This window comes from Pomacea canaliculata, linkage group LG6 (genome assembly GCF_003073045.1).
Source record: "Pomacea canaliculata isolate SZHN2017 linkage group LG6, ASM307304v1, whole genome shotgun sequence".
Classification (NCBI taxonomy): Eukaryota; Metazoa; Mollusca; class Gastropoda; order Architaenioglossa; family Ampullariidae; genus Pomacea; species Pomacea canaliculata.
In genome coordinates, this window is record NC_037595.1 from 26,102,240 (window position 1) to 26,124,648 (window position 22,409).

Sequence of the window (22,409 nt, forward strand, 5' to 3'; positions counted from 1 at the left end):
TAGAGCTCACATGTAGGTTCACTGCATATTCAGCACATCAGGTGTGAACATGGACTGCTGGTCAGCTTTTCATGATATGATCAGTGCCTCGCATGACTTTGTGTGATGATTGCCTCACATGACATCCTGTGACAATTACCTTACACCACTTTCTATGATATGATAGTATACTAAATTCTTCTTTGTTTCATCATCACCCAGCATGCTTATATCACTGTTTATTATGGTCATCATCTGCAGCTCCTCACACATACAGTGCATGTGTTCAAAAATTACTTCACACAGGGATGTTTTGTCTGATTAATGAGAAATATTCAATGGAAATAAACAGGCACTATGATATTTAGGGTTTATGTCAGCAGCATGTTGCCTTTCAATGAGGAATTTTTATTTGCTTGATTGGGTTTTTCTTTATTAATCACCTTAGTGCTTGCAACAATTACAGATGAAACTGCATGTTATGTACACGAGATTGTGATTTTTTTTGCTTAATCTGTGCACAATTTCTGCATGGGATCACAGTGCAGGGGCATGGGCTTGTTTTGATGAGTTTAACCGCATCGACATTGAGGTGTTGTCTGTGGTGGCTCAGCAGATAACCACAATACAGAAAGCTCAACAGCAAAGGGTAATGACTTTACTGCTGTAGCACAAACCATGTGTTCTGTTTGAAGGAAGTGTGTGTGTGTGTGCACTAGTAGAAATGGCCAGGGAACACCATGCACGCATGTGGGTGCTGACATGTGCCTGCATGCATGCATGCATTTTCTCTGTAATTAACCAACCATGATGTGTGTGTTTTCATTCATGCATGTACTGCAGCAGATTTACAGTTACATCTTTTTTCTTCTTTTTTTTTTTTTTTTTTGTTTTTTTGCTGCGCAATGAGTATTCTTCTGAATGGATACCTGCGCATTACAAATAGACATCATCATCATCATCATCTGCATTGTGCTGTGTCAGAAGGATCAGTTTTGAGGTTGTCCCAGGATGGTTAATTCTTCTTAGATGCTGTAATGCAAGTAAATATCTTGTATAAAGACTTAAGAAGTATTATATGACAAACATGATACTCATAATAAAAAGGCATTTGGCTCATCAGACTGAGCAATTTTATTTTTTAATGTGGCATGCTTTTTTTGCAGCTGGATCGATTCATTTTTGAAGGTGTTGAGTTGATTCTCAAACCTTCATGTGCTGTCTTTATCACCATGAATCCTGGCTATGCTGGACGAACAGAGCTGCCAGATAATTTGAAAGTATGACTTTTAAGTACATTGTTTAAAACATTTGATGACATGATTTCTAAGACCAGAACACAGTAAGAAAGAGTATCTTTTTTTTAAATCCAGAAGATTTGACAATCCTTTTAGAAGGTGGATTGATTCTAGCTGATCTTTCAATGTATAACAGCTTCTGCAATTCTGTTTGTTTAAATTATTTACTCCTCACCAATTTCTAGCTAACATTCCACTAGGAGGAAGGTTCGATTTTACAAAACAAATACACTTTTAAAATAGCTTGAGATAAATAAATAGAAGGATTAAAAAATATGGTCAATAACAGGCCTTGTTCAGACCAGTGGCCATGATGGTGCCAGACTACGCCCTCATTGCAGAGATCAGCCTCTTCTCATTTGGCTTCTCAGATGCTAAAATTCTTGCCAAGAAAATTGTCACCACATTTAAACTGTCTTCAGAACAGCTCAGCTCACAGGTTTGTAATCTTTAAACTCATGCAACATTTCTCAAAACTTGTTTTCTTTTATCTATTTTGTTATATTTATGTTGCGTATCTAAAGAAAAGTTCTGAGATAAAACTGCAAACTTTAATCATTATAAGTAATTCTGATTATGCATATTATGGTAGAAGAAATCTGTAAGTAAAAATAGTGTAGTCACTATATCTAATAAATTTACAGTAGCATGAGTGTAGAATTTCTTTCTTGATACAGGATCACTATGACTTTGGCATGCGAGCCGTAAAGAGTGTAATATCAGCAGCTGGCAATCTGAAGAGGCAGTCCCCTGACATGGATGAGGTGAGACAAAGAGAAGTTTGCTCCTTTACTTTAGCTTTGAGACAAAGGGCAAAAACAGCCCACAAAATTTGTTAGAAAAACATGGGCACATATTTGTTTTTCATCATTGTCTTTTTTCTTGCATCTCAACAGGAACTGATTGCACTGCGGGCCATTCGTGATGTCAATGTGCCAAAGTTTCTTGTGGATGACCTTAAGCTATTCAGTGGGATTGTATCTGACCTGTTCCCCAATATCAAGTAAGTTTATTCCCATTTTAACTTGCTTCTGCTTTCTCTTCTTTAAACCTTAAATATCTTTTTCAGTGGCACAAGTTTCAATTTATGTAAAACTATTAGGAATGAGGTGGTGCTCGAGGAGTAACAAGGACTAAACTAAACTAATTAGGAATAAGAATTTGTTTATTGCCCAAGTGACATTTTGCTTGGAATATAACTTGACGCTGGAAGAGAGAAAACAAAACTCAGGCCTATCCTATACACATGCACATACACACTAACCCTCTTGTGTCTTATAATATATGACTCTATAGCCTATGCGTAGAGAGTGTCTAATTATTTAGCACAGTCTAGTCAAGGCAACCATAGGTGGGACTCGGAATTCAATAAAGCTAGGAGATTTTTCACAGCAGGATAAATTTATATTACATGAATCATAATAATAATAATGTAAATCTTGATGGACAAGCAAGGGATAGACAGGACACATATGAGTACATGATGGAACACACAATGCTTCGCACAGTCCCTCTACCAGTGCCAGGCAAGATGGGACTGTACATGTTACAAAAGTGTTAATACAGCATGACAAAAAATAATAGGTTAATTTTTAAGTTGATAATTTTGCATGGCCTGAAAATGATGTTATGATTATCGGATTAGTCCTTGGTAGAAAAATAACTGAAACAAATGTTTTCATCTAGTTTTCAATTTTGCATTCTTTTAATTTTGTAGGGAGCAGCCAATAGACTATGGTGCTCTAGACACATCTCTGAGAAAATCCTGCATTAAGATGGGCCTGAAGGATGTAGATGGTGAGAAATCAACATCGGATTTGTTGCACTGAATCTTTCTTTCTCATTCTATCCTCAATGTTTTGCTTTTTTTACTCATTTTATATTGATTTGGATCCATAGTGTTTCCTTTGTCCATATCTTGAGATGTGGGGATCTGTGAATGTATGTCTGTAATCTTAATATATCTGAAGTCACAATTGTCTGACAGGTTTTATCAAAAAGTGTATTCAGCTCTATGAGACAACAGTGGTGCGCCATGGTCTCATGTTGGTTGGTCCTACAGTGTCTGGAAAAACCAGAGTAAGTGCCTCCCATTATGATGTTACTAGTCAACAGTCTATTGGAGGGCATGAAGTACACTTATAAGTTTGTTTGTAATCTGTGTTGGTAAACCATCCTTCTACATATTACTGACTTTAGTGGAAAAAGTCTACAGACATGCTGCTGCTGTGACATTTGATCTTTTTTCCCCAACAGTGCTATGAAGTGCTTCAAAAAGCACAATCAGCACTAAAGGGTGAGCCTTCTCCATCAGGAGAGCCATTTGAAAACACTCTGACCTACATTGTCAATCCAAAGTCCATCACCATGGGTCAGCTTTATGGAGAGTTTGACCAACTAACACATGAATGGTTAGAAAGCTTCTTGGTTTTTTCTTTTCAGAATTCCTTCTCATGTTGCTGCATTAAGCCACTTGTGTTAGTAGATAATGCCCACAAAAGCATGGATAATCAAAGCATGCACATCTTTAATTTCATTAGTAAAACTTTTACTTGGAGAATAGTAGATACCTCATAGTGAGTATTGCAATGTAATAAACAGATGAGAAACATTTTACTGCAAATTTTGTATCTGTGCTGTGTGCAGGACTGACGGCATTCTTTCATCTTTGATCCGAGTGGGTACATCTGCTGGTGACAAAGATAAACGCTGGTACTTGTTTGATGGTCCAGTGGATGCTGTGTGGATTGAGAACATGAACACTGTTTTGGATGACAACAAGAAGCTATGCCTCAGCAGCGGGGAGATCATCAAGCTCACAGAGGTTTGTCAACATCACTGCTGAACTGCACAGCTGTTGTATATTGCCCACTGGCTTTTTATAGGATGCTTCAGTCTGGCTACTTAAGGACAGCATTCTAAGCCTAAAATTTTATTGTCTTGTTAAATTACATAAAACTTTTACATAGATATATAAAAGTAGGAAGTTCACTTATTATGCTTTTAAAAGAGAATGGAAATGGTGTACACATAGTGATCTAATTAAGCATTTTTATTGTTTTCCATTTGTTTCGTTTGAAAGAAGAGACTGGTCTTGATAGTGACAATTTCAGAGGTGGGTAAAAGCCAGACATTTTACCTCTTCATGTCTTGAGCCTCATTTCCCTTTGCAGGCAATGACCATGATGTTTGAGGTGGCTGACCTGGCCGTAGCCTCACCTGCTACAGTCAGCCGCTGTGGTATGGTGTACCTCGAACCCAGCTACATCGGGCTTGAGCCTTTTGTTGAGTGTTGGCTCAAGAAATTGCCAGACAACATTTATGAACACAGAGACACCTTTAAACATCTGTTTGATGTCTTTATGGAGGTGAGTCCTGCTTGCTTTGGTCAGTTTACATATGGGCACATAAACAAGTAATAAAATAGAAAGCACATGTAGATCCATTTATCAGCAGACTCATGAACACTGATAAGTAGAGAGATTATATTTACAGCATTTCCGTAAGGAAGCACTATTTTATATGCATGGTCTAGGCTAGCTGCCTTATGTTTCTGCGAGGGAGATGTAGGTTGATGGAGTTAGGTTATTTATATTAATCAGTAACTGTGCATAAAGTGTTCCTGATCTTAAATGTTGGCTGTTCCCTAGCCTGCAATCAAGTTCATGCGTTCAAACATGAAGGAAATTGTTGCATCTGTGGATGGACAGTTGGTCTTCAGTCTTCTTAAGCTTCTGGACTGCTTCTTTTCTCCCTTCATACCCAAAGAGGTGATGGCTTCAGCATGATTTTCTTTCTTGCTGCCTAGTCAGGGGTGATTGCTAAAGCACTGAGTGGATGACGTTTTAAAGATGTGTGACAGACGTGTACAGAAAGGCCTGCAAACTAACATCTGTTAGCTGGAGACTTGTGCCATAGTGAAACAATGATCATGTGGACAGTTTGCTTGTAGTTTTGTATAAGTCCTTATCACATTAGAGAAAATGAGTTTTATGAATGGCTGGAGAAGCATTATTCCTGCTTGTTTGTTGTAGCTGACTTGTTAATTTTCTTTGAAGAGTGACTCAGCTTTTTTTTTTGTTTTGCTTCAGGGTGAAGTTTATTGGGCAGTGGCATTTATTTGTACTCAATCTGAGTGTGGTGTTTACATGTTTGTTTTTTCAGGTCCTGCTTCGAAAAACAAATAAAACTGCTAATTATAAATTACTTTTAGTGTAGAAGATTGATAACATAGTGTCATGTAGTATGTTACTCCAGAACATTATAGTTTCTTCAGAAGTTGAGAATTAGCACAATAGATAACTGTAGATAACTAGTAGTAAGCAAAGCTTGTTTCTAATTTTTTTACTGTTTTTTTTTTCTTTTTGAATGGCTTTAATCAGTGCTTGCTGTGATGTGTGATCTAATTTGATTTGTGTTATATTGTCATCATTGGTGGCCCTGTTGGCTTGGGATTTTCCTGTGTGTATTGGAACTTCCTGTATCTGGGAGTATGTGTTTTTTGCCTAGACAGGCTGGACAAAGACGTGTGGTAAGCTTTTATCCCATATCCATATCCATCTTTTAGATGCCACTTTTCCCCTTGGTCTTGAGCTTTCTGTCCCTTTTCTCTAAACCTGTCAGTGGTCCCTTTATATTTATGGATTTTGAATCTAATCTCGCTACCATCAAAGAAATAACTGCACTGTAAATCTCACTATACTAATGAATAAAAAAATGTTCAGCTGTCCAGCTCACACGACCTGTAGATTTTCTGTTTGTGAATTCAATGATATATAGGAGTAAGTACATAGAGAGTGATCAAGAATGTGTAAATGATAGACAATCATAGAGGAATCTTGAATTGACTCCTAAAACGTGCAAAATTTCTCTAATTTTGTTTTTATACAATTTTGTACAATAGTTTGGAAGATGGGAGAAGTTTTCATTACTGCCAATTTCTTAAATTCATTTATTTCATATCATTGAATCTTAAAAAGCCCAGACAACTGGATAATTGCAGCAGATTTTTATGAGCTTGACATATAATACATGTTTTGTTTTTTCCATCTCTTGACAAGTGTATTTGCAAAAGGGGTTTGAGTTTGATGCCTAGAGAGTAATATTCAGCATCATTTCAAATGTTATTGCCCTCACTTTTGAGAGAAATAGAAGTATCCTTTCACATATTGGACTTAGAACATGATTAAGCTTGAGTGAATATTCCTGTGAATGCTACTAACTCAGATAGAATGGATTTCAGGGGGAGAAACCTATTCCCACAGAACAGCTGGGCAGACTTGCAGAGCTTATTGAGCCCTGGTTCATCTTTGGGCTGGTTTGGAGCATTGGTGCCACGTGCGACAACGATGGGCGTGTCAAGTTTTCTGGTTGGCTGAGGGAAAAAATGAAAGAGGGCAAGGTAAACGACCAGAGTGATGATGTTTTCTCTTCTGAATCAGAAGTGATTAAGATGGTTACTAGAATACTTATGAATTTTTTTCATCATTTATGATCGTATGTTATTAAGGTGAGTAAGAGACTATTGAGATAATGAAGATACTGTTTTTGTGGTTTTGACATTTGGATATGTTATGGGTTGTGTGGGAAGGGGATGGCATGAAAGTATCCAAACATAAGTGAATATTAAGATTTCTCTGGCTTTTGAGGTATTGTGCTGATGTGTGTGGAACAGTGCAAGCTGCTTTTTCCAGAAGAGGGTCTGGTTTATGACTATGTGCTGGACGATGCAGGCATCTGCAGCCAGGGCAAAGATGATTTGGAGGAAGAGGAATCATTGAAACGAGAAGTATGGCTCATGCAGTCTTATTAGTACCTTGGCAACAGGTTTATCATTTGTGGTAAAATGAGAACTCAGGCTCACGCTAATCTTGATCAGTATATTGATGTTTTATAGTGATCCCACCTCACTGAGTAAAATTAATAAAGCTTGAGGATCTTCTAGCATCTGAAACCAGTAAGTGAAGTGAGAAGAAAGTGTGACAACATTCATCCCTTTCCTTTTCTTCCACATAGATCTACCACACTACCCCACACCTTCTGAAATACACAAAATCTAGAATTATTCCCAGAAACTATGGATATGTTTCAAAGACATTGAAAGCTAGAGAGAAAGAGTTTGATACGAGGGTAAATTAAAAATATTTCTGAAAAGTGACATAAAAAAAAAGAAAAAGAAGATGAATTGTAAGGATCACAGCTAAATGCTCAGCATGACAAGCATCTCACCATGGACATGTATCTCTGGACTGCCAAGACCAACTCTTACCCTCTTGTGAAGTTGTAGGTCTCTGTGAACCATTTAACAGCTTAATATTCGGAACCATGATAAAATTCTTAGTCAACAATAGACTTGCAATAAGTTCGTTACTTGGTTACTTTTTATTTCTTTCATTTTTGGAAAATGGATTCCATCTCCCCTTACCATGACTTAAAATCATTAAACTTAAGCTTTTGTACCTCACATTGTCTGCTCTTCTTGATAGTTAATGGGAAGCAAATCTGTGCTTTGGCCTTGTTCTAAAAGTCAACATGGGAGAATTCTTTTTTGTCACTTTGTCTTTAAGCAAATGACCAATTTAAAAGCAATGAAAAGTTGAAGGATGTGTTGAGATTAAAAAAAATAATCCAGAATGTTATGCCTAATGGACATAAGATTTTCTAATAAAGTAATTGTATGCATATTAACATGAATGCACTGATAATTGTAGGTACAATGGCGCAATTGGATGCATGGGTTACCAATTTATGAAGTGCCCCCAGATGCAAAATACTCAGATATTTTGGTACCAACCATAGACACAGTCCGAAGTTCCTATGTGATGGGAATGCTTCTTTCCAACAATAAGACAGTAAGTATCACTTAATCATTTTCTCAATTTCATTTTTGCACTGCACAAAAATTATTTGGTTAAATTTTCTCCTTTATTCTAATTTTTGTTGTTTGTGTTACACAACTTCTACTTATTATTGACTCAGATACTTTGCTGTTTTAATTATGACTAAATGTGCATAATATATATTTTTTTTATAGTAATATATATTTTTTTATAGGTTATAAGTGTGGGCCCAACTGGAACAGGCAAAACCTTGACAATTGCAGACAAGCTTACTCGTAATATGCCGAAAGAGTATGTACCAGAGTTCATCGTATTCTCAGCCAAGACCAGTGCTAACCAGACACAGGACCTCATTGATGGCAAGCTCGATAAACGGTGCGGAAATGATGATAAATCTGTAAAATATATTTTGCAATGTACTTCCTGTCTACATGACATAGATGAACATTATTTGTAGATTTACTTTTTATTGGTATTTGTTGAAATAGCACCTTTGAAGGTGGTAACAAGTTTGATCTTTTCCTCTAGGCTTGTTACATGCAGTGTTTTAGTGTGAATGCATGTGTGCATGTGTCTATGTATGTATAAGGTATATGTACAGTCATGTATTTGAGAAATGGATGTATGAATATTTATTTGTTTCATTTTTGTAAAATCTAGAGGCATAGCTGCTAAAATGTAAGATTTTGTTTTTATCTTGGATTTTCCAGACGAAAAGGTGTCTTTGGACCTCCTCTTGGGAAATATTTTGTGTTCTTTATTGACGATCTGAACATGCCAGCTAGAGAAGTGTATGGTGCTCAGCCTCCCATTGAACTAATCAGGCAGTTTATGGATTTCAAGGGATGGTATGATCGCAAAGCTATTGGTGAGTTGTGTCTTGTGATTTGCTGTTAGTTTTAGAAGAAAATTATTCAAATTCCAGAAGTACAATCAAAGCGGTCAACAACTGTCTATAGCTGAAATCTTCCATTAGGAATGATATTTCCTCATAGCCATTTCAATCATTTCAGTTTATTCATGGATCCTTCCAATTTGAATCTTTTTCTAACATGGCTGTTGAAGGAGCTCAAAAAGAAGAGCACTGATTACATTTTTTTGTAGGTCTTACATTTTTTTAGGAATATATGAGCAAGAAGAAAGTAGCAGATGGTATACACGTCAACAATCTAGTATATTTTTGTAATAGGTGAATTCAGGAACATCGTGGACGTAAACTTTGTGTGTGCTATGGGTCCTCCTGGAGGAGGGCGCAACCCTGTCACTGCACGCCTGACTCGACACTTTAATTTTCTGGCTTTCACGGAAATGGAGGATCCCAGCAAACGCAAAATATTTGCAACCATCTTAAAATCCTGGATAAGTAAGTTTAAAGTTTATTTAATGCATTTCCTTTATTTTCAAAATTATCATTGCTGCTTTTCAGAAATATTTAAAACATCTTTTACTCATGGAATCACATAAAAAAATTTTAATTTCTTTAATGATGCAGGTTATTTTTGGAGATCACACTAAAAGTAGCGTAGCCTTAGATGCATAATGAAATCACTAGCTGAGGAGCTTATGTAGATTTAATTTATTCCAGGTCAGAGTCCCAGTGTCAGCTCCATTTGTGAGAAAATGGTAGATACATGCATTTCCTGCTACAACACCATCCAGACCCAGCTGCTGCCCACGCCTGCCAAGAGCCACTACACCTTCAATCTGCGTGACCTGTCTAAAGTCTTCCAAGGCATTCTTATGGGCAGCCCAGACAAAATCACTGTTAGTTTTATGCTTTCGCTGTCCTTGTCCTTCTCATTGCTGACCTTGGCATCTGCTCTGTCTAGCCATTACACATGCTTTTGTGAAAAAGACTCCATTCCTGTATTTTTCCAGCCCCAAGTAAACTACTGAAACTCCTTTTTTTGCTGGTCTCCCTGTCTGCTTGACAAGCTACATAGAACACAAAATTACACTGCTTGCATTGTTTTCTGTAAATGCAAAAGTGACTATTCTATGCCATGGTATATTATGAATTGCAATGGATGTTTGCTTGTGGTCTACTTGACTACTAAGGGGCAACACTGTGCTATATCCTTGCCATCAGAATATCTTTTGTCTTGCATCAGAGAAGACAGTTTAGATGCTAGTCCTTTTCTTTCTCTGGCCCCAGTGTCAGAATGCTTCACCCCTATTACTTCATACAGCGACCATTTTCAGCTGGCCTTAAGACCTACCTTATTTGTGAATACCTCCAGTAGCCGGTTATCTCCGCCTTTTCTCACCATATCTCCCTCCTACTCTTCCTCCGTTTATTTTCTCATTCGCACCTGTGCTCCTCTATTAGTTTCTTACGCTGCACTTCTGTTCAAACACATTGAGTATACTGCTAACCGGGAAAATACACTATATATACTTTTTATCATTATTTTACTATTTGTAATATTTTGGAATTTCCTCTGAAAATTATTTTCAGTCTTCACGATGTTTAGTGTTATAATTTATGGAGAAGAGTCACTGCAGACTCAAGCTGAATTCCATGGATACTAATTGCTGTTTTGTTCCATGCCTTAGTTGATAAAGGCAACATTTTTTAATCCCCATCTTTGGTACAGGGCACTGGAGAGTTGCTGTCTCTTTGGTACCATGAAAGCTGTCGAGTATACCAAGATCGTCTTGTGAATGATGAAGACAGAACATGGTTTGAGAACCTTTTGGGGCAGAAGATGGAGGAAGATTATGGGATGAAAATGGATGCAGTTGTTACACAAAGGCCACTTCTGTATGGAGACTTGTTGACACCCAATGTGGAAAACCGGCCATATGTCTTTATGGATGACCATGCAAAGGTCAGTGAGAATGTTATTTTCTTTTTAGGGAGTTGCTTCTTTTAGACATGGCTACTGGACTTAGGATTTTCCTTGCTTTCCACATAAACACACTCAACTTCACACACACAGAGACAACACATTTACACTTACATACCTGTGCAGAGTGCACGTGTGTACAGAGTTTCATCAAGTCTGCAAGCTATAATAGGCATAAGTAATGCTGCGATCGGAAGAAAACTGTTTGAAGATGCTTAGTAGCAGACTGTTTTTGTTAACTTGGTTCAACTGCGCAAACCTGTGTACTTGCAGTTGGTGAAGGTAGTAGAAGATTATCTTGAGGACTACAATCAAGTCAATACAGCCCAGATGCGACTTGTCCTATTCATGGATGCAGTCACACATGTCTGCAGAATATCCCGCATCATTCGCCAGCCACTTGGCAATGCCCTGCTGCTGGGTATGGGTGGTTCAGGTCGGCAGTCCTTGACTCGTCTTGCTGCTCACGTGTAAGTATGGTTTAGATGAAGTAAATGATCAAGCTACTCCAAATAAGCCCTTCTCCAGATGTTCCAGGAGCATCCTAATACATGGTCATACTACTCTCTTGTGCAGCTTAAGAGAGATGTGTGTTGGCACTTTGCATAAATTTACAGCTCTCTGTGTACTGCATCTCCTTTATATTCCATCAACCATCAACCTCTCTTGCATTCTGCAAAGAGAAATGTTTGATGGAATACCAGAATTATGTTCTATGAATTCTAGATCTTTTCCTTTTTTCTGTTTTAAAGGCATTTTACCTTCATTGATTGTTTTGGTTGCAGGTCTGAGTTTGAATGTGTCCAGATTGAGTTGTCAAAAAATTATGGGATATCTGAGTGGAGAGATGACCTTCGTCGAGTCATGATGAAAGCTGGCTTGGAAAACAAACCCGTTGTCTTTCTTTTCAGTGACACACAGGTAGTTACTTTTCTGGTTAACCTACTACTATTGTGCTAGTAATTATGCAAATGATTGTATTTTTTATTGTTTAATAATTTTTTCTAGAAATGGATACCCACAATTTTATTTTCATAGAGTCTTATATTGTCCATTATTTACAGATAAAGAGTGAGTCTTTCCTGGAAGACATCAACAATATTCTCAACTCAGGCGATGTGCCAAACATTTATGGCTTTGATGAGCAAGAGCAGATTTTTACTGCCTTGAAACCTGTCGTTCAGGATCTTGGCCTGCAACCAACTAAAACCAACCTTTTCTCTGCTTATACCAAACGTGTCCGCAACAACTTGCACACTGTTATAACAATGAGGTATGGAATTTGAAGAGATACCACATGTATGGGCTTCTCTGTCTTTTGTATGCTGTGTTAATTGTTATTAAATTCTTTCATCATCAGAAATTTATGCAAAGAGTAATGTAGAATACAGGGATGGAGGGAGAGAGAAAGTGTTACCAGCAGTGGTCTTTAGGAAATCAAAGAACAAGAAGAATGTCCTTTAGAGATGGAGATGAACAAAGTAAGGCTAATACCAGACCTGCAAGCACATGCTAAAATAAAAGGAAATGCATTTTTGCCTACAAATAAATCATCATTGCAAAAGTTTATCATGACAAATTAGCTAACAAAAACTTTTAATGGCATTATTGTAACAAGAAAAATAAGTTATGTGAGAGTTGAACCTTCCAGGAAACATACAAAACATTCCAGTGAACTACGATGATCATAGTGAGCTCAACAATTTTTTTGTTCCCACAGCCCTCTGGGTGAGATATTTCGAGCTCGTCTGCGCCAATTTCCAGCTTTGGTCAACTGCTGTACCATTGACTGGTTCAGTGAGTGGCCAGCTGATGCCCTAAAGTCTGTGGCACTGCGCTTCCTCAATGACATTCCAGATTTAGAGTGCACACAGGAAGTCATGGAAGGTTTGGTAAGATGTCTCTAAGATTGTAATGCTCTTTTGTAGCAGCTCTTTTGACCTGACTGTCGAGATGGTAAAATTCAAAATATAATTGTACAACTGTTGACAGGTGGTTGCAGAGGCTGTTAAATTGTGAGCAGCAGCAGAAAATTCAAGTATTATATATCTGACATTAACAAATATGTTTTACATGACAGGAACTGTGTTCTGTGAAAATGACAACCAATATAGCCTTAACTGCCCTATCGACGGCTATGGGTGTTTCCTGTACAACTTGTGTTCATTCTCTGGCCTCACTTAATTCAGAAATACATGACAAAGACCTATTGTTTTAAATTAGTGTTAGTGTAAGGCATAATTGTACATAAAACATTTGCTGTTTAAAAGTATTTCTTGGCAAAGCATTTACTGTTGTCACAGCCCATAATCCCCATGTACAGGTGGCCATGTGTCAGGAGATTCATCAGTCTGTAGCAACATATTCCAAGCAATTCCTGGCCGAGCTGTCTCGCTATAACTACGTGACGCCTACCAGCTATCTAGAGCTACTGGGCATCTTCTCCAAGCTGATTGGAATGAAGAAGATGGATCTAACAACAGCTAGAAGAAGGCTCAAGACTGGTTTGGATAAGGTGAGGGGAAGAAGCAGAGGCACGCCGGCCGGTCAAAAGCAAAATGAAATCAGCATTTTTTGTCTTGTTCAGAAGGAAATTTTCTGGATTGAAAAAAAAAAATGGAGAAAGAGTTTTGTGGGCATTATGTAAGGCTACAAACTGAGTTTGCACTATAGAGATGGGAGACTATTACTTCAGTAAAGGTTATGCTCAGACAGCAAAGTGAAATCTCGCGTTATTGCAAACATAAGATTCAAAATCTCTTACACATTCAGACTGCCGCCAAAAGATGACCAGTCCCCGAAAAAATAGAGGAATGAAACACTTTGAATAATCTAATCCCTAAAAGTACATTCAGTGAACGTCCTCATGACTTTTTTGCCAAGACTAAATTTAGGCAAACTTTATAGTGTCCACTTTCACATAGAGAACTGACCATCATGAGTGTTTTTGCAGTTGCTAACGACTGCAGACGAAGTGGCAAAGTTGCAAGAGGAGCTGGCCACAATGAGGCCTCTACTTGCTGAGGCAGTGAAGGAATCCATTGCAACAATGGAGCAGATTGCAAAGGATACAGTAAGTATCTTTTATTTTGTGAAAATTTTTTTTTGTGTCTGGTGATGTAAGACAGAAAATGGCAGGAATTTTGTATGAGGCTCTATGACTGAGTCAACCTTTTTGTCTTTGTAACAGACTGTTGCTGAGGAGACTAAAGCTGTTGTGCAGAAAGAAGAAGCAGCAGCTGCCACAAAGGCGAGAGAAACCCAGGCCATTGCTGATGATGCACAGAGGGACCTTAATGAAGCATTGCCTGCTTTGGTCAGATATCTCACTGTCATGTGACATAGTCATAAATAAATCAGCTGTCAAGTAGAGACAGTGCAAAAAGGACAAGATACAGTATTGAAAAATGCCAAGCAGAAGTAATGCATAAATCAGTTCAAGTCTGCAAAGATGGTCAAAATAATAGCAATAATGTAGGAAGTTACAGATTGCATACAATTTATGGCGGAAAAAGATTTGCGTGCAGCACAAACTGGGTTTGATGAAAGGGTTTAGTAAATCTGTTCATGTCGGCACAGGATGCAGCTCTTGCAAGTCTGAAACAGCTCAACAAGGGTGATGTAGTGGAAGTGAGAGCTCTTCAGCGGCCACCTGATGGAGTCCGGTTGGTTATTGAGGCCGTCAGCATCATGAAGGGCATCAAGCCAAAAAAAGTGGCCGGTGATAAGGTGATAATTTAACGTTGGTCATTTTTCTCACTAATGGTTTTGAGTACAATGGGTTACCCTGTATAACTTAAAAAAGACATGGATTATTATATTGTTAGGACTGTAAAATTTTGGAATGCAGAAAAAATAAGCTTTGAAAGTATTGAAAAGTTTAAAAGTCCTTTTAAAGTCATATTTTGAAAATGAATCCTGTTTTGTAGCCAGGACAAAAGGTGGATGACTACTGGGAACCAGGCAAGGGCATGTTGCAGGATCCAACCAAATTCCTTGAAAGTTTGTTCAAGTATGATAAAGACAACATTCCAGATGATACCATCAAGAAAATTCAGCCATACATTGACGATGAAGCCTTTCAGCCAGCTGCCATCGCCAAGGTCAGGATTCTGTACAAGGCTCTGACAAATAATAATAATAAATGCAAAATTTGTAAAGCGCATACTCACACTCCTAAGGACAATGCTCTTAGCGCTTAAGAACAAGAATAAAACATGGACAGCATACAAGGGACAGGAAAACAAACAAACAACATAAAAAATTTACTATTCGTACTAAACGAAGAATTAAATCAAATACAGAAAACACAAGGAGGAACCAAGTAACAAAAACAAGAGCTGAGAGTAACATGATTTTTTTTTTTTTTGTCGTTCGCCTCTTTCACACTTGGAGACCAGCTCTTGATATGAAATCGGTGGTCTTCTGCAGAGACTCCACCGGCCCGTACAGCTTGTTGTGCAGGGTCTCCGACTGTGGCCAGTCTCTTTCCCTCAGGGTACGGAGATTCTTACAGTCCTGTAGGATGTGTTCTACAGTCTGGTCTGCCTCTCCACAAGAGCATCTCGGGGACGGCACTAGGTGCAACTTCCTGTGTAGGTGGTGAGCAGCCTGTTGTGCCGGTCCTGAGGCGGAAGATAGCGACCTGGTCCGGTCTGGACAGCTGATGGTAATTGTCAGTGGTTGCTGTGGCCTGTACAGAGACTTAATGATGGTTTCATCTCTGATGTTGACTGCATTGTCTTCTTGCTCGTCCTCTGCACCAACTTAGCATCCTGTCAGCTTCCTCATTCCCATCTATCCCGCAGTGTGATGGGATCCACTGCAGAGCCGTTCTGAGGCACTTGATGTTTAGCAGCGCGGCTTCCAGGTCTGGCAGTTTGTTATTGTTGACTGCCTGCAGCACCGACAGAGCATCGGTCAGGAAGACGACCTGGCTGTCATGGTCTGCTTGCTGCTGATGATGTTTGCTGCGTGGACCAGGGCTTCTACTTCTGCTCTATAGTTTGTACAGTGGAGGCCAGTTTGGTATTGCTGCTGCCTGCCACTGGTCCATTTGGGAACTGGATGTACACGCCGGCCTCCTCTGGATAGCGTCTGTGGCTGACCCGTCTGTGTAGGCCCTTATCCATGATTCCTGGGGGTACCTTTCTTCTAGCATGGCTAGCGTCAGGGCTCTCTTGCTCACGTCGCTATGCTCATCCTTTGTTGTGAGGTGAGGAACTGTGGTGCAGATGGTAATGTTCCTGTTCTGTCTTTCCAAGGAGGAGGATCGAGGTAGAGAGTCGGTACCTGGACCTGTGCAGGAAGCTTTGTTTGGTATTTTCTGTGTAGTGCCTGCGTCTCTCGCACAAAGCTGGATCTTTTTTCAGCCTTCCGAGGACAGCTGTTTCTGTCTGGCATCATCAGGTGGTCTTCACTGTGCCTGTACTTGGTGGCCTGCACGAGTGCTTTGCATTCCCTTTCTTGTTTAATGGGGGTATGCCTGTTATCTGCTCCATCTTGTCTATTGGCGTAGATCTCATGGCGCCTGTTATTACTCTCAGTGCTTGGTTCTGCACCTTGTCCAAAGTCTGAAGGTGTGACTTGGCTGCTGTCATCCAGGTGCTTGATCCGTACTCAAGGTGTGGTCTTACAGTACTTGGTACACGGTCTTCAGGATCTTTTCGTTGGCGCCCCAGTGTGTTCTGCCAGCTTTCTCATGATGTTCAGCTTTCTTCTGGCTTTTTGCTTCTGCGTTTCAGGATGTGTTGCTTCCATGTCAATCTTTTGTCAAAAGTGACTCCAGGGTACGTCTGCTGGTCTTCAAGTGTCAGTGGAGTGTCTCCCAACTTTAGTCTGCCAGCTTGCGCTTTGGTGGAGAGAGAGAAAAGAGTGGCTGTTGTCTTGTCACGGTTGATGGTAACGCACCAGTTATCTGCCAGGCTGCCACTTTTGTCTAGTGCAAGCTGCATCCTGTAAGGTTGCTGTTGTTGCATACTCTTCTGAGCACCATATGACCAGGTCATCTGCATACAGTGCTGCTTGGACTCCCCTTGGAAGCTCTGGTACCAGGTCGTTGATGAAGAGTATGAAAGGTCGGCGAGAGTAACTCCCCCTTGTGGTACTCCGTGTCGTAGCAGCACCTTACGGCCACAGTGTCCGTCTACAAGCACTGGCTCTTCGGTTGTGCAAGTAGGACTTGATCCACCGGTACATGTTGCCGCTGATGTTGCTTCGCTGGAGCTTTGACCAGGAGTCCATCCTTCCAGACCTTGTCGAAAGCCTTCTGCATATAATGAAGACCGCTAGGGTGACCTTCTGGGCTTGGAAAGCATCCTCTTATGACTGCGCTAGGTGCGTTGTCTGATCTTCGGTGCTTCTGTATCTTCTGAAGCCTGCTTGTTCTGGGATGATGATGCTTTCAGATTCCAGGTACCACTGCAGGCGCTGATTGATGATGCGCTCTATGGTTTTTACAGACGCAGCTTATCAGGCTGATGGGGCGGTAGCTCAAGATTCGTGACTTGTTTCTTCCCTTTTTTCAGAACAGGGATTCATCCTGGCTTCCTTCCAGCACTGAGGTACCTGGCCTTCTCTCAGCTAAGGTTGAAAATGTCCAGTAGTTTAGTGAGGGCTGTGCTGCCAAGGTGTTGTAGCATCTCATTCGTTATGTTGTCTGGACCTGGAGATTTTCCCTTCTTCAGCTGTTTGATGGCATTCTTCAGTTCTTGGATGGTGATATCTTGCTGCATCGACTCATGGACATTCCCATTTGTTTTCCTTTCTTTCTCTTCTTTTCTGAATTCTTTTTGCAGATGCGGTGGGATGGTGATGCTGCTCTCCTTTGCATATGCTTGCGCAATGCATTTGCTGCTGCCTTATCTGTCAGTGTCTGTCCTTCTTCAAGGGTGATCTTCTGTCCCTTGCTACCTCATCATTTAGTGCCTTGGTCAGCCTCCACAGCTTGGTGGTGTCTCTCTCATATTCAGCCCTGCTGTCTTTTCTCTCCAGCTTCTTCTCTTGCACTCTACTTTTGTTCTTAGCAGTTTGGCATTTGTTTCTTGCAGCTTGATGTTGTTTTCTTGATTTGGGGTTGGTTTCTGCTTCTTCTCTGGCTTTTGTCAGGTCATCGTGAGCTCTCTGAAGTTCTGCTGTCCAGTAGGGAGTGTAGTCCTTTCGCACCCCTCGTGGGGATAGTTTCTTTGGCTGCCTTGATGATACTGGCATTGAAATTTTGACGACGTTGTTGATGTTTAGTCCTTCCACCGTTGATGTCTTTCGTGAGTTCATTTGTTCGTATTCTGAACAGCCCCACTGTGCCTTCTTATGATTCCATCTGGCGTGCTGCGGGGGTTCAGGTGTCGTACTTCCTGTGATGGTAAGGAGTACTGGGCGATGGTCACTTCCTCCAGCTGGTCTAAGACTGTTCTGCTCAAATTCTTGTGGATGTCGTCTGTGCAGAGAGCCAGGTCTGGTTTTGTTGTTGTGTGCCAGCGGCGCGAGTACGAAGGTTGGTGGATCTGTGGGGTCGTTGACAAGGATTAGATGGTTCTCGTCTTGCCAAGTTTCGATATCTTCTCCTCGCTTGTCAAGATGTTGTATCCCCAACTCTGGGACTGGCTGTTAAAGTCTCCGGCGATGAGGAAGCCGCTGTCTGGACCTGGATAGTGTCAAGGGACAGCATCTTGTCACTGGGGCAGTAGTAGTTGAATGGACTGGAGGACGCTGTTTGGTGATGGTGACCTTGACTTTATGTATTCTGCCTCGTCCATGTATCTTTTCGTTTCGCTTGCATTCATGTTGTTTCTGACTAAGGTCGAACATCCATCTTTCTTTCTTTCCCCTGCATACGATCACTCCTAACATGTCTGGTACGTTTTTAAAAGATTATTATCGATGGTTGCTCTGACTATCTTGAAGGGCTTTTCTTTTTGTAAATGGGTTCCTGTATACAGCAGATGTTAATGCTGTTCTGGTACAGGGAACTGTTTCCAGTTCTATCTTCTTGTTGGCAACACTTCTGCGTTCCAAATGTATGATGTTGATGGGGTTTGTCCTTGGTTTTTTGGTGTACTCTGGCAGTCGCTTTCCTTCCTCGTCCCTGGCTCCACCGAACGAGTTTGAAGGGACCTCCAGTAGCTGAGGGTGGGCTTCTTTGAGGCACGGAGCCCGGCAACTGCACCTGCCTGGCGGAATCTTCACAGGCGAGCACCATTTCTATCAATACTGTCTTCAAGTGGCATAGGCAGTTTTTGCGTGGTGGTGTGGTTATTTCAGGGTGCGCCTTGCGGCCCACCACCTCCGACTTCAGCACTCATGGACCACTCTTTGTCTGGTCTCTAACCTTCGACCTGTCCGACTTGGGTGAACCCTGCTAGGAGCTGATGCTCCTGTCGGCATAGCTCTTAGGGTCATCGAGACATGCAAGCCCCCCGACCGCGGCAAGGTGGTGATCCAACAGGGGGAGAGTAACATGATAATGAATGTCTCTTAGGTCATTGTGTAGATGTAGCATAAAATAACATACATAAGGTGGCTCTTACTTGCAGGCAGTATTTAGCAGGCTTCTCACTCATGTTTATATTATTCGTTACATATAACAGATTTGTGGCTGGCTGTCCATAAATATACTCTCCACCTACAAACAGAATTTCAGAAAATTAACCTTGAAAAATATTTTAATCCATGGTTGATTCTTTTTTTCTGGGGAGGTGGAGTGGCTGGTGGTGTTTGTGGTATAGCTCTGAAATAGAGCAGTTTATCAACAAGCAGTTTTAAAGTAGTCTGATGTGCTTTCTCTGCTTCATAATCTGTGCAGGTCTCCAAGGCTTGTACTTCTATCTGCCAGTGGGTGAGAGCCATGCACAAGTACCACTTTGTGGCCAGGGGTGTGGCACCTAAGCGTGCAGCACTGAAGCAGCGCAGAGGAAGACGCTTGCGAAACTCAGGGCCGCATCCTAAAAGATGCGCAAGAATGAACTGCAGGAAGTTGGATGGGAAGGCATTGCCAGCGCTGGCAGGGGTCAAGTATGAATGACTGCATGCGCAAAGGAAGAGTTTGCAGAACCAAGACGCCAGGAGTGTGAAAGCCAGGCTCGTCCGTGGGCAGACAAGGTGTTGCATTTCTTGTAAAACAGTATTTTCCTTCATTTTATTTGCAGGTTCATAATTCTTTCTCTGTTGCATTCCAATTGGTAACTCATCAAGTTGCATGAACCATAGAAAAGAAGCAAAAAAAAAGCCCCAACACAACAAAACCAAGAATAAAAGACTATTTGATTCTTTGTTATTGGCAGTTGATTGGTGGTTGGCTGACGAGAAGACAGGTGGATAGAGTCTGTGGATAACTTGAAAGATTATTGACAATATCAGTTGGTGATGTGGCCTGATATGCATGCTGCAACATTGGCTTTATCTTGGCCCTTCCAAGTAGCGCTTTTCAGTGATTTTCTGTCGTCTAAACTAGGGCAGTGTTCTTTACATTTTCAGGGAGAGGGCAAATCAACAACATTCCAAAACATTGAATGTGTTGTTTATGGCAACTTTTGGTAATTATTTTGTGTTGTTGTAAATGTTGATTTATTGGATATTTTCTGTCATTTGAAAATTTAGGGATAGTTTTATGCTTCAGGGGAGTTCGGCAGACTATGAGCGGGCCAAGATGGGTGGTCACTTGATCAGTACAAGTTCCCAAGACAGAAGCATCCAGTCTTTGTTGGTGGGCATGATGCCGTTTAAAATCGGCAGCTGGCAAATTGCAGGCTTCAACGCAAGTGTCTGGTTAGAAAATGTGTCATTGTGGCAGTTTTAGCGTTGGTCATTGTTTATTGACCACAAGGCAGGCAAAGTGGATCAAAAACTTGTAGGTTCCGGTAGAGACTAGAAACAAGAGGGCCTAAAAGGGATTTTTTTTTTTTAACAGTCTTTCTAGCATTGAAGCAATTTGGACTTAGTGTCTGTGATATCCTTCGCAATTGCAATATGTTTGTCATTTGAAGAATTGGCTTTTATATTTTAATAGATTGGATAGTCCCGTATGTGTAAGAATGCTTCTATGGTATGATAAGAATACACTACATATGATTGTTAGATACGGGGCAAAGAAAGTAGCGATTGGACCTTAGACATGGTCTGTCACGGCTTCTCACGATAATATGTTAAAGACTTCCTGCGCAGCTTTGGAAAAGCTTGCGTTTTGGCAAACATGCTTCTTGAGAACATCGCACTGAGCTGGATCCAGCACTGGAACCATCCTGCTTAGACGGCCAAGTAGTTGACAAAAAGCAGATAAGACTGCAGGTATTGCCAAAGCAGGTATACTTTCTAATTAATTACTAATATCTTTCAATGGACAAATAATGCTGTTAGGGGAAGAATGCCAGTTTCTAAGAGTGGAATGCTGTGGGCACCCAGAAGGTCTACAAATACTTTTGAAGTAACAACTAGTCATCTTAAGTAGGTTAAGATTAAAATGTATAGATGCCGCTCCATCAAGGCATCCAAACGAAACTGCAAAGAGATTTTTTTGCCCATATAAGTATATGAAGTAACCATTCCAATCAGTTGTACTATTTAATTAGATTAAGGACAGATTTTCATAATCAAAGTAATATGATTTGATATGCATTACTTACGTTGTTTAAATTTGATTTCCACAGACATACAAGCAGAGGGCAGCTTGGTGATTTAGCTTGTGAATGCTGTGATTCCTACCCAATGACTTCAAATTCTATATGACCACGAAGCTGCCCAACCCGCACTACACACCTGAGGTGTCCACCAGGTCTACTCTAGTCAAACTTCACACTGTACCAGGTGAATGACACACTTTGTCCGAGATAGAAGAAATATTTTGGAAATCGCTTTGTTAAGCCATTGGATAGGCAAGGGTAGGTTTAGTGGTTAGTGGGCACTTGACTGAGATCAGAAAGCTTTGCTGTTTTGAGACTACTTATACTCTGACTAGAAATTCCCCTTTTGTTTGGGGCCTGCCGTACTCCGGCAGCAGTGCTGGTGGGCTGGGTAGTGAGCAGCCGTTTGCTTTAGCTGCGCGCCGCGGGGCCCCGAGGCAAGGGCATGTGGCGGGCCCTCAAGCCACGATCACCGGTTTTAGGTTGGGATCTAAAGTCATTTTGTCCATCAGGGATATCTCGTTTTTATCATTGACAGCAACGCTGGTATACACATCTACAACTAAGGCCTACGATTATTTTAATTTGTAACGTTCGTCAATAGTTTAATAAGCTAGTTCCATATCATCAAAGCGCGGGCCCTTGATAGCGCGGGCCCTAGGCAAGTAGCTCGTCCGCCTGCCCTAAGCAGGGCCTGGGTAGGAGGTAATAGTAAAGAGCGGTGGAAGAAAGAGTAGGTTCTGCTTGCTGCATGCTTGACAGCCGTGGACACATACACTGTCCTAAAGTCTCTAGCCATTTATCTATTTTTGTGCTACTTTTTATGAACGC

General features: G+C 40.6%; 1 protein-coding gene across 1 annotated transcript in view; it reads left to right on the forward strand.

Moving 5' to 3' along the window:
* LOC112565924 (dynein heavy chain 1, axonemal-like) overlaps positions 1-22,409 on the forward strand; it is a 60,326-nt gene that overhangs the window by 21,951 nt on the left and 15,966 nt on the right. The window contains 28 exon segments of the mRNA XM_025241821.1: positions 523-628; positions 1,146-1,259; positions 1,567-1,716; positions 1,955-2,041; positions 2,174-2,280; positions 2,995-3,074; positions 3,265-3,356; positions 3,534-3,688; positions 3,924-4,101; positions 4,451-4,645; positions 4,928-5,047; positions 6,520-6,678; positions 6,952-7,065; positions 7,988-8,128; positions 8,331-8,491; positions 8,827-8,984; positions 9,306-9,479; positions 9,702-9,880; positions 10,714-10,947; positions 11,239-11,435; positions 11,751-11,886; positions 12,030-12,238; positions 12,686-12,857; positions 13,289-13,480; positions 13,919-14,038; positions 14,156-14,281; positions 14,545-14,694; positions 14,895-15,068. Coding sequence (XP_025097606.1) covers positions 523-628; positions 1,146-1,259; positions 1,567-1,716; positions 1,955-2,041; positions 2,174-2,280; positions 2,995-3,074; positions 3,265-3,356; positions 3,534-3,688; positions 3,924-4,101; positions 4,451-4,645; positions 4,928-5,047; positions 6,520-6,678; positions 6,952-7,065; positions 7,988-8,128; positions 8,331-8,491; positions 8,827-8,984; positions 9,306-9,479; positions 9,702-9,880; positions 10,714-10,947; positions 11,239-11,435; positions 11,751-11,886; positions 12,030-12,238; positions 12,686-12,857; positions 13,289-13,480; positions 13,919-14,038; positions 14,156-14,281; positions 14,545-14,694; positions 14,895-15,068 — 4,180 coding nt within the window.